Consider the following 14,234-nt stretch of genomic DNA (forward strand, 5'->3'; position numbering starts at 1 on the left):
TCGAGACAAGGAGCGAAGTGCTATTTGGGTGGTTAAAATACGCCGAGTTGGATGGAATTCATCACCTTACTCATATTTATGTCATATTCATGCGGTTTGTATATTTTTGCAAGAGGACAAGCACACAGCTGTAAAACGCAACGTAAAGTTACGACCAGAGAGCATGGAAGCAAAAGTATGGCAATGCGAGCGCTTGTCAAGAAATTGAAATAGGATATATGTATATACACGTACACATTTGATATATATATCTATTTTATCTAAATATATCACCAAGGTTATAATGTTTAATGGCGGATTTCTTCAAGAATAACAAATAAACAATGTACCTCCGAGTCTGTTTACTTTTTTATTGCTGATTATGGTGTGAGTCAAGTTATAACAGCATTTGTGAACCCAAGCTAATGAATAAAATAATAGACATTGTACTTTCGTAGCATTATGGGAATATTGTATGTTACGTTTCCAGATAATAGATGAAAACTAGTATACAAGCTCCATTTTATCAAATTACAATTTCATGCCAAGAGAAATAAAATTTATCAGTATGCTGTATGCAGCTGACAATAAATCGTGTGCCGCGACAGGCAAACAATTCGTGTGAATAAATGACGCCGCTTGCAGATTTTATTATTCCAATAACAAACAACACGTCACTTTAACTTGAATTAGTTGTTCCTCATTAAATCTGCGACCAAATAGTAATAACATCGATTCCCTCGTCACAGAACTACAGGATTGCCACAGCTGACATACATCTCGCAGTGCCAGCGCGCGAAGTTAGGTATGCAACATGGCGCCAGTATTTCAGTTGGCCAGACTCTCAATATACACGGCACTGATGTAACCCATCATTCATTATCTGTTTGCCAAGTTTAAGCAGCATCGACAAATGTATGTCCGAGAAATGGTTGAGGAAGTGTTCAACATCGGGGTTTTATGCCTCCACTGACAAAGTCGCCGGAGGCATTATGTTTTCGGGTTTGTCTGTCCGTCCATACGGGATAAACCTCGTTTTTCTCAGCAACCATATGTCCGATTGAGACGAAACTTTCAGGGTAGGAGTGACACCCATGCAACTTCACAAATGTGATCCCCTGTACCCATACATATGCAGAGTGATGGCATATACCCGTTGTGGGACTACGCGGAGGCATATTAGCGACACAGTCGCATTGTTCTCGTTTACAACTAAAATGGCTGCCAGTTTGCCATCTTTTATTGCATCGCGAAACAGAATAATGTGCCTATGTATACCGTCAAGTATTGTCTTGGTGCCAAATATGAACAAAATAGGTCCATACATCTCCGAGATATGGTTGCGGACGCACAGATGCATGGACAGACAAGACCCAAGCCATAAGCCCCTGTTTCGCACTAAGTCCAATGGGGCCTAATAAACCGCCTGGTACGAGAGCTCGGGATAATCCCAATCCAATGAGCATGCATGATGTTTAACTTAAGCCGGGGATTTCCAAGTCACTAGTGTCTAGTTTAATCGTCAAATTACGGAATAATGTCCTCGGTTGGAATTTGTCTTGAAGTGGAAATGGGATTTTTTTTTAGGTGTGATTTATTTAAGTGTCTTATTTTTAGCTCACCTGGAACGAAGTTCAGGGGAGCTTATGCGAAGGTGCGTCGTCAGTCCGTCCGTCCGTCAGTCTGTCCATCCATAAACACTTGAAACTTCTTCTCCGAAACCGCTGAAGGGATTGCGACCAAATTTGGCACAAATGATATTTGTTGTGTTGTGACTAAGGTTTGTTCATGGCATTAAAAAAAATCGGGATCTAAGGAGGTTTACCAGGGGTCAAAATGGATCCAGGTTTGACCCCCCCCTCCCCCACCCTCTCAAAATAGGAATTTGTTTGTTTGTTTAAAGTCTTATGATTATGTTAGTATGATTCTACGTGCTGCCCGTTCTTCAAGCAACCATTGAAATTGGTTTAAAATATCCTTAGTCAGTGCAGTATACTGTTTATTCTACCAGATGAGCTCCAGGGGTATTGCTCCTATGTTTTCAATATTAATCCCAATAGAAAGCATCATATATACAGGGGGCTGCAAAAGTAGGTATACAGTAAGGATTATACCAGTATTACCAGTATTATAATAGTGGTGCTAGGATTCATTTAATACTAGAATTTTAATTAATACTAGAAACTAGACTAGAAATACTAGAATTTTGGGTCTCACTTTAATACTTTAATACTAGAAACAAAGAATTTCCCAACAGGTGGATTGGACGTCGGGGAGCCGTTGACTGGCCACCACGTTCGCCGGATCTCACCCCTATGGACTTCTTTTTCTGGGGATGTGTAAAAGACAGGGTTTTTGCACGCAAGCCACGTTCTGTTGATGCCATGATTCAGTTCATACGGGAGGCTTGCCAGTAAATTGATGCTGATAAAGACCTTTGTGCCAGAGTGTGCATGGGTGTCCACACTCGACTAGTTGAGTGTGTGTATGCCGGGGGCAAACAGTTTGAACATTTGAGGGATTAATATGTTTATTATTGATATGTTTATTATTGATATGTTATTATTGATATGCTTGTATAATCAATAAAATACGTTTTGTGCGCACGTTTTGTTTTTCATTACTGTATACCTACTTTTGCAGCCCCCTGTATATATATATACACACGGAACTAATAACAATGATGGTAGAAATTATCTGGAGTTTAAAATGTATCTCTTTTCCTCACTCTTATTCTTTGTGTTGTCATTGAAGCCAGTCCATGCGATGTGGTCAGGGGAACGTCATCCGCTGTAAGGAGGTGTGCGGCAAAACGTTGAATTGTGGTCAGCACCTCTGCTCGCTGGTGTGCCATGCTGGTCCATGCCCGAGGTGTGAGGTTAAACTACAAAAGGGTACGTCAGTCTGAAAGCAGCAGATTTGGTCTTCTGCGTTTTATTTATTTAATAAAATGAACATTTCAGTGAAGAGCAAACTGTAGCGCTCGTGTCTGGGTATGTAGACAACTGCTCTTTAGTAGTCCAGTGAAACATTTTGTGTTCTGTAATAATTTGTTCTCTCTTTCCATGATCTCCTCATTTGGTACCCACCGAGTTGAGGCATGCTGTTTGTTGGAGGATTATGTAATTGGTAGAAAATCCCTCCATATTTTTTGCTCAGATATGATTACAACATGGGATTCCAACGTTGGTTTTCATCACTGGAATGTCTGCTCTTTAAAATGTGCTTTGAATGCTGTTTTAAAGTCACATTTTGATACTGGTCCAGAGTCCAGTTTTTACTTGGCCGATGCTGATCTTCAAAAATTAACCTTCATTAGCGAAGAACTCGTCCTTTCGGACGTGTTAATTCCCCGAAAATGTGGGATGTGTTAATTCCCCCGGAATATGGGATGTGTTAATTCCCCCAGAATTTGGGATGTGTTAATTCCCCTAGAATTTGGGATGTGTTAATTCCCCCAGAATTTGGGATGTGTTAATTCCCCCAGAATTTGGGATGTGTTAATTCCCCCAGAATTACGGACGTGATGATTTTCACAAAATTACAGACGTGTTTATTCTCCTAGAATTATGGACTTGTTGATTCCCCCAGAATTCGGGATGTGTTGATTCCCCCAGAATTACGGACGTGTTGACTCCCCCAGAATTACGGACATGTTGATTCAGATTGTTGGATCGGGCCTGGTTTCATCTTTGTGCCTGTGAACACAGCTTGACACTCGATGTTGTGTTGTGGTTCATCGGATCGGGCTTTGTCTTTTTGATTTTTTTCTGTGATTCTTTGTTTTTGATCATTGATCATTTTGTCATTTGATCTTTGTGATTTGTCTTTGTCATCGGATTTCGTTTTTGTGCCTGTGGAAATGTCTCGACACTCGCTGAGGTGCAGTTGTTCGGTGCATCGGGTGGCGTTTCATCTTTGTGCCTGTAGACTCGGTTCGGCTCATGATGAGGTGCAGTGGTTTGCCGGGGTGGGTTGTTTTTCACCCTTTGGCCTGTTAACTCGGCTCGGTTTTCCCTCATGGGTCAGCACTACATGGCAGAGAACTGGCGGACCGAGAGTGTGGGGCTTGGTAGAGATTCTGAACAGGGAGGATTGTGCGAGGGAGCCGAGGAGGAATGTGTGAGGGAGCCGAGGAGGAATGCGCGAGGGAGCCGAGGTGGTTTGCGCGAGGGAGCTGCGGAGGATTGCGCGAGAGGGCCGAGGAGGATTGCGCGAGGGAGCCGAGGAGGATTGCGCGGCGGAGCAGGGGAGGATTGCGCGGCGGAGCCGGGGAGGATTGCGCGGCGGAGCCGGGGAGGATTGCGCGGCGGAGCCGAGGAGGATTGCGCGGCGGAGCCAAGGAGGATTGCACGAGGGAGCTGAGGAGGATTGCGTGAGGGAGATTAGGATCGAACTGAGTGGCGGTAATTGAGTGTGAAAAACTTTTGCAGTGTTTACTTTGAAATGTTACTTCTTTTTTTTTTTAACTTTGCCTTGAGTGCCTTGAAGGAGGTTAGGGAAGAGGGGAGCGAGTGGAGAAAGAGCAGTGTGTGTGTTTGTGTGTGTGTTTGTGTGTGTGTTTGTGCCCACACACGCACAGGATTGGGAGGTCTGGCAAGCCAGCCAATACAGCGCTGCTGATTGATGATCTGAGTGTCCCAAACTGATCAAGATAGTACTAGTTCTGCTAGGTGGACAGCAGTTCAGAATCGAGGTTCAGCAAGGTAGTTTGAATGTGGGATCAATGGGGGGGGGGGAGAGAGGTTGGGTTGGTGGAGATGATGCAGAGAAGGAAGTTAGAAGTGTTGTGTTTGCATGAGACCAGATGGAAAGGAGTCGGGGCTAGAGGTTGGTAGGAGGATACAAGATGTTGCATGTGGGTGGGGGATGGAAGGTGTAATAGTGTAGGAATAATAGTATCAGAAGAGATCAGAAACCAGGTGGTCATAGTGGAACGATGGAAGGGTTGGATAGTTATGGCTTGGGTGGTGATTTAGAGGCAAATGATGTGTGTTATGTCAGTATATGGGCCACAGACTGAGGACTGGGGCAGAGAAGCAAGAATTCAGGGATGCAATGGAGAGGATGATGGGAATGGTTGAGATGGAGGTGATGCTATGCATTGTGGGGGTCTTTAACGTGCATGTTGGTGTAGCGGAGCCTGGTGAAGAGGAATGTATTCGTGAATTCGGTTGTGGAACAAGGCATAGTGGAATTGTGAATTGTGGTCTCGAGAGCTGGTGGAGTGGGTGGCAAGGAATGGGATGGCCATAGCTGGTTCATTCTTTCAAAAGCGGGAAAGCCGCAAGATTACCTATGGGAGTGGACAGCACAGAAAATAACTGGATTTGGTGGTGGTAAGGAAGTGACAGCTGTGGAGGGTTAAAGATTGTAAGGCAGTGGAGGGAGAGCATGTCACCAGCCAGCACAAGCCTGTGGTGTTTGTGGTGAGTAAGAAGAAAAGGATGGAGGTTAAGAGCAGGGGTCAAAAGGTTATTAGGTGGGGGAGTGTAAGGTAGGGTAAACGACACCGTAGAGTACAAAGAGAAGAGGGCCAGGTTTAAGCCATTTAGAGAAGAAGCGAAGGTTTGGAAAAGGAGTGGAAGAAGTACGGAGAGGTATTTAGGAGAGTTGCAGAAGTGTTGTGTGGAAGGACGTCAGGAAAGGGTGCATCAACGAGGTATATAAACCAGGTGTGGTAGCAAAGGCAGTTGGTGAAAATAAAGACGTTTGGAAGAGGATATAGAAGATCAAGGATAGATGGAGGCAGCCAGATGTGGGGTTGTTGCACCTGTATGGGCAGAAGAAGAAAGCAGCAAGGAGAGCTGTGGATAAGGAGAGGAATGATATGGTAGAGGTGGTGTACAACAAGTTGGAAGAGGATGTTGGGAGGAAGATGATCTATAAATTGGTTTGTGGCTGGGATGATGATAGTAAGGACATGAAAGGGGGGTGGGAGGAGGGGAATATGGGTTAACTAAAAATGGAGGGGGGAGACTAGTGACAGAGAGGGGTGCAATATTGAAGATGTGGGAAGGATATTTCAAACTACTGTTGAACCAGAACCAAAGTAATGGCCAGCCTGAGCTAATGAGTTATGTGGAGTGGAAAGTGGAGTTGTAGATCACGAATGAGGAAGTGCGGATGGCATTGAAGAGGATGAAAAAGGAAAGGGGGCCAGGCATTGTTGAGGTGTATAGACATGATAATTGCAGTGGGAGATGTTGGAATCAGTTGGATGAAGAGGTTGTTGAATGTATGTATGAGAGATTTGTCAATTCTGGAGAAGTGGAGGACAGGGTTAATTGTGCTGATATGGAAGGGGAAGGGACATGTTCAAGATCCGGGGAAGCACAGGGGCATTACACTGCTTAATCATGTCAAGTTGGAGCTGGAGAGGGTTCCGGACGGAAGGATAAGGAAGCGAGTGGAGAAGGAGATAAGAGAAGAGCATCGGGCTTAGAAAGGGGAACGACAGATGGGATGTTCGTGCTGAGACAGCTGGTGGAGAAGAGGTTGGAGGTGCAAGGTGAAATGGCATTGCGATTTGTGGATCTTGAGAAGGCCTATGACACTGTCCTGAGAGAGACGGTGATGGCGACACTGAGATGGATGGGAGTGCCGGAAGCAGAAGTTAGGTTGGTGGAAGGGATGTGATGGGAAGAGTTTTGGCTTGTCTTGGAATGTCGGGGGAGTTCAATGTGAACATCGGTTTGAGGCAGGGATGAGCTCTCAGGCCATTCCTGTTTATCATGATGATGGAGCTGTTAAGCAGGAAGGTAAATATGAAAGACATTCTGGGGGAGGAAGGGATATTGCATGTGAGCAGTCTGGCTGTTGTGGTGGAGATTGGGTGGGAGATGCAGGAAGTACTGGTGGAATGGAAGGAGGTATTTGAGAAACGTGGACGGAAGATGAGTACGGCGAAGATGTGGTGATGTGGGTCGGGCAGCACAGAAAATAAATTAATATCGGGTTAGAGGGGAAGGAGATCTGATAAGGAAATAGGTTTGAGTATCTGGGACTCTGGGTGGAACAGTGACCTGAGATAGTAAGTCAGAGGCAGAGGTGCAGATGAGGATTCAGGTGGGTGCGAACGCCTGGAGGAGGGTGGAGAGTGTAATGGCAGACAGCAATATTTAAAGGAGATTGAAAGCAAAGGTTCTGATGTTGTGTGTAGCACCGGTCTACTTTTTTGGTCTGGAGACGGTGGCACTGACAGAGAGACACCGACAGAGGCTGCAGGTTTGCGAGAACAACTGGGTCAGGAGGATTGTGGGAGTGAAGAGGGTGGATAGAAGGAGAATGGATGAACTGAGGGAGGAGATTGGTGTGCAGATGAGCTTGACGGGAAGATTGGTGAAATGCTGGCTGAGATGGATGGGCTGGTCATTTGGTGGGGATGGGAGAAGAGAGAATGGCAAAGGGAGCGGATAGGTTGAGGGAAGAAGTTTGGAGGGAAAGAAGTAGACCTCAGGTGAGACGGGATGATTGTGTGAAGAGGGATATCAGTAAGGTGGGGGTGGTTGGAGAGTGGAAAGAGGTGGCTGAGGACAGAGGGCAGAGGGGAGTGGAGGAGGATCGTGGTCAAAGCAAAGCAGAAGCTTGGTGCCATCAGACCTCGCCCCTTATAAAGGGAAGAGGAAGAGAACAATAATTCATTCCCCCAGAATTACGGATGTGTTCGTTCCACATAAAATATGGACGTGTTAACTCCCCCAGAAAATATGGACGTTTTGAATCCCCTGGAATTACGGATGTGTTCATTTTCCCAGAATTGACGTAATATATTAGTATGAATCGCAATACCCCTTCTCACCAGGAGCGTCGCTATGCCAGACATTGGGTTAAGTTCCCCACTTTGAACCGGGGGACTATGTATTTTTTTTTTTTTTTTTTTTTTTACTTTCTAAGACTTTCCGATGCCCATTCTGAGCACAACCAGCAGTTTTCAACTCATTCTGTCCAGCCGCTCAGGAGTGCATAAAAGTCAAACAAACACACAAACGACACTTCCTCGAATTTTAGGATGATGAATGAAAAATTCTCCCAGTGTTGTTCTTCGGTTGTGAATCCTGCGTCCTTTTACCATTTTGATTTTTTTAGTCTGCCACTGTGGAAAGCAAAAGGTGGAGGTACTGTGTGGGGAAGACATGCATCCGTTCTGTTGCCAAGTTACCTGTGACAGGTATGAGCTTGCTTTAAAAAAAATCGTCCACTTGGCATGCCATGCATGCATTCATTCATTTATTCATTCATTGAATAATTCAACAAAAATGAAAACAAATCAAATGAGTTTCAAAACATTTGGAGCTCTTTTTGTTGTTGCTTCAATAAAACGTATCTCGTTCTGCGTTTTGTGTTGTGATTTTGAACAGCCGTTCGACCAAGTTGAGCATAATGTTTCCAAATGAAAACTGGCTCATATTTTTGATTTGCATACTGCTTTATTCGTTAACACTGCAATTGCAACATTTAAAATGAGCTGTGGCAATGACACCGGCATTGACACATTGGCCATTTGAGCTCTTTGTTAAGGAATCGGTTTGCAGCAATTTAGTATTGAGGTTTACAAATACTGTGTGCAAGTTGGCGGCTAAAGATGTCTTTCACTTCTAATGATTCACAAAAGCTGATACAACTGACATTCCTAGGCTTTTAGAGTGTGGCCACCACCGTTGTGCCACGCCATGCCACCCTCCGCCATGCTCGTCATGCCCACGTTTGCCTGGCGAGGTTCTAACCTGCCCTTGTGGCCGCACACCACTGGAGAAACTGCTGGATCTTGGCAACGCAGAGCGCTCGTCATGCACCGATCCTCTCGCCACGTGCTCGGCTGTATGCGACATGATGTTGCCATGTGGCTTGCTTGGTGAGGCCTTTGCTGGGCTTTGAGGGATCTTTTTGGAATCCATGTATACTGAGGATGTTGCTCAACTTATTGTTTCATGTTTGAGTACTGGGATTCTTCACTGACTTCCTTTGGGTAGTTTGATGAACATGTGTCTATCCAATTATTTGCTAGTCCCTTGTTAATCCCGTTGAGGTTTCAAACCGCAAGGCAGAAACAACAAACACAACGGTTCCTTCGGTTCCTTCGCTGTAGCTTGACCATACGTGCAAAAAAAAAATTAAAACTTTCATCGTTTCTTCGGTCTTCGCTCTCGTCCTTCACCGTTCCTTCACTCTCGTCCTTCGCTGTTCCTTCGTTCACGTACAAAACGTATGTGTTTGCTAAATAAATGGCCATACCTTGGTAACCACTTGTCCGATTCATAGCAAACCTTGAAAAGGCACATCCTCAGGTCCTCAGCAATATACCTGGCAAATTTCACTTAGATCGGACCAGTGGTTGTCGAGAAACAGCGGTCACAGACATACACACAGACACACAGAGATTGCTTGCATTAGAGAGGGATACTGTAAACCACTGGGACTTGTAATACACTCTCCAACCGGAAGAGGCACAACTCGATACACATTTACATCGAGAATTTGCTCCTCCCCTTCTCCCGACCGAACACCTGCAACTATTATTCTTTAAAACCCCAAATCCTTCCAAGACACACCACAAGTGCAATCACAAAATTTCAACTCATTCCGTCAGGTGGTATCGATGCGTATCAGTCAAACACACAAACGTACACACACCCACGAGCCAAATTATATATAGGATGATATAAAAACATCATTTAACTATGATGGTTTCTGAAATATCTTAGATGCCCATGTTGGTTGATAAGAAACGTAAGGCTATCCAAAGTTGATTTTTAGGGTCTCGAGTCCGTGCTGCTCATCCCCTTCCCCCACCCCCAATGGTCCTATAAAAGGTTCTGCAATAAAACTTAATAACAGATTAAAACTTTATGTGGGCCTAGCACTGAACCTCAGTTCAAGCAAGATCGCTCCGATAGAGGAAAGATGATAAGTACAAGCAATATTTCAAAGTGATCTCTTGTTCATGTGGTAATCACTAGGAACGATCTCCACACAATTTCTTGGCCATTCATGGATGTAGTTTTACAATTTTATTCAATGTCCACTTCGATTTTTGGACAGGTATTGCAGCATGAAAATAATTAGAAATTGGGGGATCGATAGTTATTCTTGGCATCCCCCATGATGAGGCTGAAATGCGAGGCATGTTGCACTCATGTCGTAGACAGGTCTCTGTGTTTTGACTCATCATTCCGAGTGTGTGTGCTACCTTTAATCTGTGGTAGGGTGCACACTACTTCTCATGTCATCTCCCATCCCTACTCCAGAAGTAAACTAAAGCAGCACTTGGCTGAGCACATACCTCCGCCAGGCTGAACAGTTTACGTGTTATATCCCAATGATAGGCCGGATCTGCATCCTGACCTGAACCAAAATCTAATCGGCTTGTCCTTGTCACGTACACAACTCGTCCACCAAGTTTTGTCCAAATCCGTCCACAATGTTTTGAGATATCTGCTCTATATCGTTTTTGGCCCTATTTCTTGTTACCCTCGCCAGAGAAGAGGGTATTGCATTTGAGTCAGTTTGACTGTTTGTTTGTCTGCACAGAATAAATATGATTTTCTCTGCAACCGTTGGTCCGATTGACAGGAAATTTTCACCATAGGTGCAACACCACCGGTAGCATTTTTTAATGATAATTATGACGTCATAGATCACGTGGTTCGGCCGCCATCTTGGAAAAACCAAAAAACTTTGCACCTCTATATCTCCGAAAGCACTGAATAGAAAAAATTGAGACATGGCTCATTGTAAAGAACTCTCCATGGGGAATAAAATATGTTAATGATGATGTCATAGGTGCCTCCATTATGACGTCATAATTCGACAAGTACAAAACTTCATCTGATCAAGATGAAATTTCTTGAGCATAATCTAGGAATAAATTAGTTTGGAAAAAAAAATAACGATGACGTCATCGGTCACGTGGTTCGGCCGCCATATTTGTTTTAACACAAAAGCCTTAAAAACCACTGAAAATACATCCTGGCGAGGGTTTGAAATCTCTGATTGCTCTTTCTTGTTGGTTAAGAATCACTTCGAAAATTATAGGGTCTGGATCCGGATCTTCACCCAAATCTAATCTATTCGTCCTTATCACACACACCTCACCCTTCCACCAAGTGTCATCCTAATCCGACCATAATGTTTTGAGAGATGAAAACATAACCTCCGTCCACCTTTGGTGGTGGAGGTAATGATGTGTGTCGGGGTGGGGGGAGGGGAGGGTTACTTTATGTGTGCTTCAAAAGAAATAGCGTTGAGGTCTCTGCAAGAATTGAATTTTTTTATTGAACAAAACTAGACAATATCCTGGCAACAATGACAAAATCAATGGATGCTCTGTACCTGATTAAGGTGAAATACCTGGTTGCTCTTCATCTTTTAGAGCGTGGCTCCAAAATGAGCCGAATGACTTTGTTTTCTTCCTTTTATGGCCATCTCCTCCCATTGCTATATGATATCCTGTTTTATTTTGATCTTTTGTGCAGATAACCCACATACTTGCAAAGCCCTTTGCCACGAAGGGCCCTGCCCAACATGCCGAGGCAAGTCAGAGATTTCTTGTCACTGTGGCTACAAGACCAGAGTGAGTGCATCATATATCCCAGATGTCTCGACCATGGAAAGTGTCATATTTGCTAAATGTTCTTGCACACTCCAGGGACCCAAAGCAATAGCTTTTATGGGATCCTGAGGTTCTGATCTTGTCATGAACTTGTATGTGGTACACAAGGAAATATTATGGCCATTGGTCAGAAAACAAAAATGATTGGATGTTGATTGCCCCAAAGTTTGCACCATTGTCTGTGTCCCACAGGAAGTGCGCTGTGCAAAGATCAAGTTGAAAGGTAAGTGTCACGCCGTTTAAAATGATGTGGCTGATGATGTGACGGTGTAATTAAAATTTCGAATGATGGAGACGTTTCCCTTTGTGGTGTTAAGAGCCCTGTTTTCTCAACTCGAAGCAGGTGAACCCTTCCTTTGTGACAAACGCTGCAACAAGAAACGCAAGTGCGGTCGACATAAGTGCAACCAAGTTTGTTGTGTAGTAAGTAACGCTCTGAGTTTACTACGTTATGTTACGAACCAGTTAGCATGAGTGTGAGAGATAGAGTAAAGAAAGTTAATATGTTTTTCTAACATGCCAACAACCCTGTGTTCAGTTCACAAGTTTGCTTGGCAGTCTTACACCAACTGTACCAACAAGCATTCCTGCTCGCAAGATTTTTTTAACGACACGTGTCATGTTTCTTGTTTGTGTCCAAATAAATAGAATAAAAATATTGTCATATTTTGTTGATATGTGCCCTCAGTCCTGAAAACAATTGTAATGTAACACAGTAACAGACCACATCGTTGTTTCAAGTTGTGATAATTTTGCATGTTCTCCACATTTTCCAAGGACGAGGAACATACTTGCACCGCGACGTGCGGGCGAGTTCTGACATGTAAAGTGCACAAGTGTGAGGAGCTGTGCCATCGCAGCGAGTGCCCTCCATGCTGGCAAGCCAGTGAGTGTGTGACGGGATGAGAAGATAAGGCTAGGAACACGTATGCAGTGGATATTTGTGTTGTGGGGCTTTGTGGTGGCACCTTTTGTGCACATTCATCCGTGATTTGCCACCAATTAGACATGCTCCACTCTGTAAATATACACGTTTTGTCCGATGCAAAATGTAACCTTGGGGTGCTACGTCTGGTTCTTGATGCCTTACCTGACAGGTTTTGAGGAACTAACATGCTACTGTGGGGACAAAGTAATATTTCCTCCTATACCGTGTGGAACCAAACCCCCAGAATGCAATAAGCCATGCACGCGTGAGCACGCTTGCGAACACCCAGGTAAGAGTGATGCATTCAACTTTTGGTGTCTGAGAGTGTTGTGCGACTACTATCATATCGCTGCTATTAGATCAGGGTGTGTGTGTGTTGGTGTGTGTGTGTGTGTGTGTGTGTGTGTGTGTGTGTGTGTGTGTGTGTGTGTGTGTGTGTGTGTGTGTGTGTGTGTGTGTGTGTGTGTGTGTGTGTGTGTTGGTGAGTGTGTTGGTGATACCTGTGTAGGTGACAGGTTTGGACTACTGTATATGGAGGTTGATTTAGAATAAGCTCGGGTGCCCGGCAATAATTAGCCGAGTCTTCGTGAAAGACACTGTGCGATCTTTAACGTCCAACAACTAATAGTCATTTATAGGTGATGTTTCTCTGAACTTCCTGATTGTGCTTTCGATACCACACCTTGAAAATTGAGTGATGCGAGCTATTTCACTCAACGTTTTTCCTTATTCATGCAGAAATACAATTCTATGGCGATCTTCTACTGAAAATGTCACCATTTTGTTTTTTTGAGCTAACAGTCATGATAGATCTGTATTCTGCAGTATGAAAAATGGGCTTTTTGCTTTATGGATGTGTAGAGAGGAACACCTGATGTTAATGAGGCTAGGTCACCTGATAATGAGTCATCAATTAGATTTGATTGGTAAATGTGATGCATTAGCTAGTACTCCTGCACTTCATATGAGCTGCTTATGTAGGCTTTACTTTGAGTTGTGATCACAAGTTTTTGAATATTCTGATCAATGTGAATTAAAGATTGCCAAATGACAAGCTTGGTTTCCTGTCACCCAAACTAAGCTGTATTAATAATCGTCAACATTGTTATAATAGCAGAAATCATGGGTCAAGGTTTTGAGTGAAATGTTAATGCTGAAAACATCCATATCATGTAACTCCTGAATGTGTCCAAGACTATTTCACAGCTGAGCAGTAGATACACAAATCTTATCATAATACAGCTGTCACGTGTATCGGTATTATGCATGTACCCGAAATATTGCCCCCTGGTGGTGTGCGCTAGCCCGGACGTGGTAGGATAACTGAAGAATGAATGAATATGAATGATCGTTTTTAAGGCCATTTTCCCCGCTAGAGCGGGGGTTAGCATTGCGGGCCCCATGACAATCATGGTTCCCTGTTTGAGGCAATGTTTTTATGGCCGGATGCCCTTCCTGACGCCAACCCTTGGTCGCCCCTTACGATGCGCAGGGATACGGTGTACCTATTCTAAACCGGGGTACACACCGGGACAAGAAGAGGAAACAAAAGGACATAGGGCAACCTTATACACTCTTATATAACACGCCCCTGACAAACAGACAGACTCACACAAAAGGTAGTTGGTAGGGGAGGAAGGTCCAGGCAGATGGTTCCAGGCTCCGGGTCCGCCGCGAAGGATGGCAGGCAGCTGGCGTCGTTGGCGCTCGACCGGA

The 14,234-nt window shown here is 44.2% G+C and overlaps 1 protein-coding gene across 2 annotated transcripts in view; it reads left to right on the forward strand.

Annotated features, from left to right (window-relative positions):
- Positions 1 to 14,234, forward strand: part of LOC137429612 (transcriptional repressor NF-X1) — a 79,951-nt gene that overhangs the window by 22,857 nt on the left and 42,860 nt on the right. The window contains exons 7-14 of one of the 2 annotated variants that reach the window (XM_068119671.2): positions 2,734 to 2,873; positions 8,068 to 8,149; positions 8,616 to 8,833; positions 11,454 to 11,551; positions 11,783 to 11,813; positions 11,931 to 12,013; positions 12,368 to 12,476; positions 12,688 to 12,807. In XM_068119671.2, coding sequence (XP_067975772.2) covers positions 2,734 to 2,873; positions 8,068 to 8,149; positions 8,616 to 8,833; positions 11,454 to 11,551; positions 11,783 to 11,813; positions 11,931 to 12,013; positions 12,368 to 12,476; positions 12,688 to 12,807 — 881 coding nt within the window. The remainder of the gene's footprint in view (positions 1 to 2,733; positions 2,874 to 8,067; positions 8,150 to 8,615; positions 8,834 to 11,453; positions 11,552 to 11,782; positions 11,814 to 11,930; positions 12,014 to 12,367; positions 12,477 to 12,687; positions 12,808 to 14,234) is intronic. The other variant, XM_068119672.2, reaches the window with a different exon arrangement.

Source organism: Myxine glutinosa, chromosome 6 (genome assembly GCF_964187855.1).
Source record: "Myxine glutinosa chromosome 6, kmMyxGlut1.1, whole genome shotgun sequence".
Taxonomy (NCBI): Eukaryota; Metazoa; Chordata; class Myxini; order Myxiniformes; family Myxinidae; genus Myxine; species Myxine glutinosa.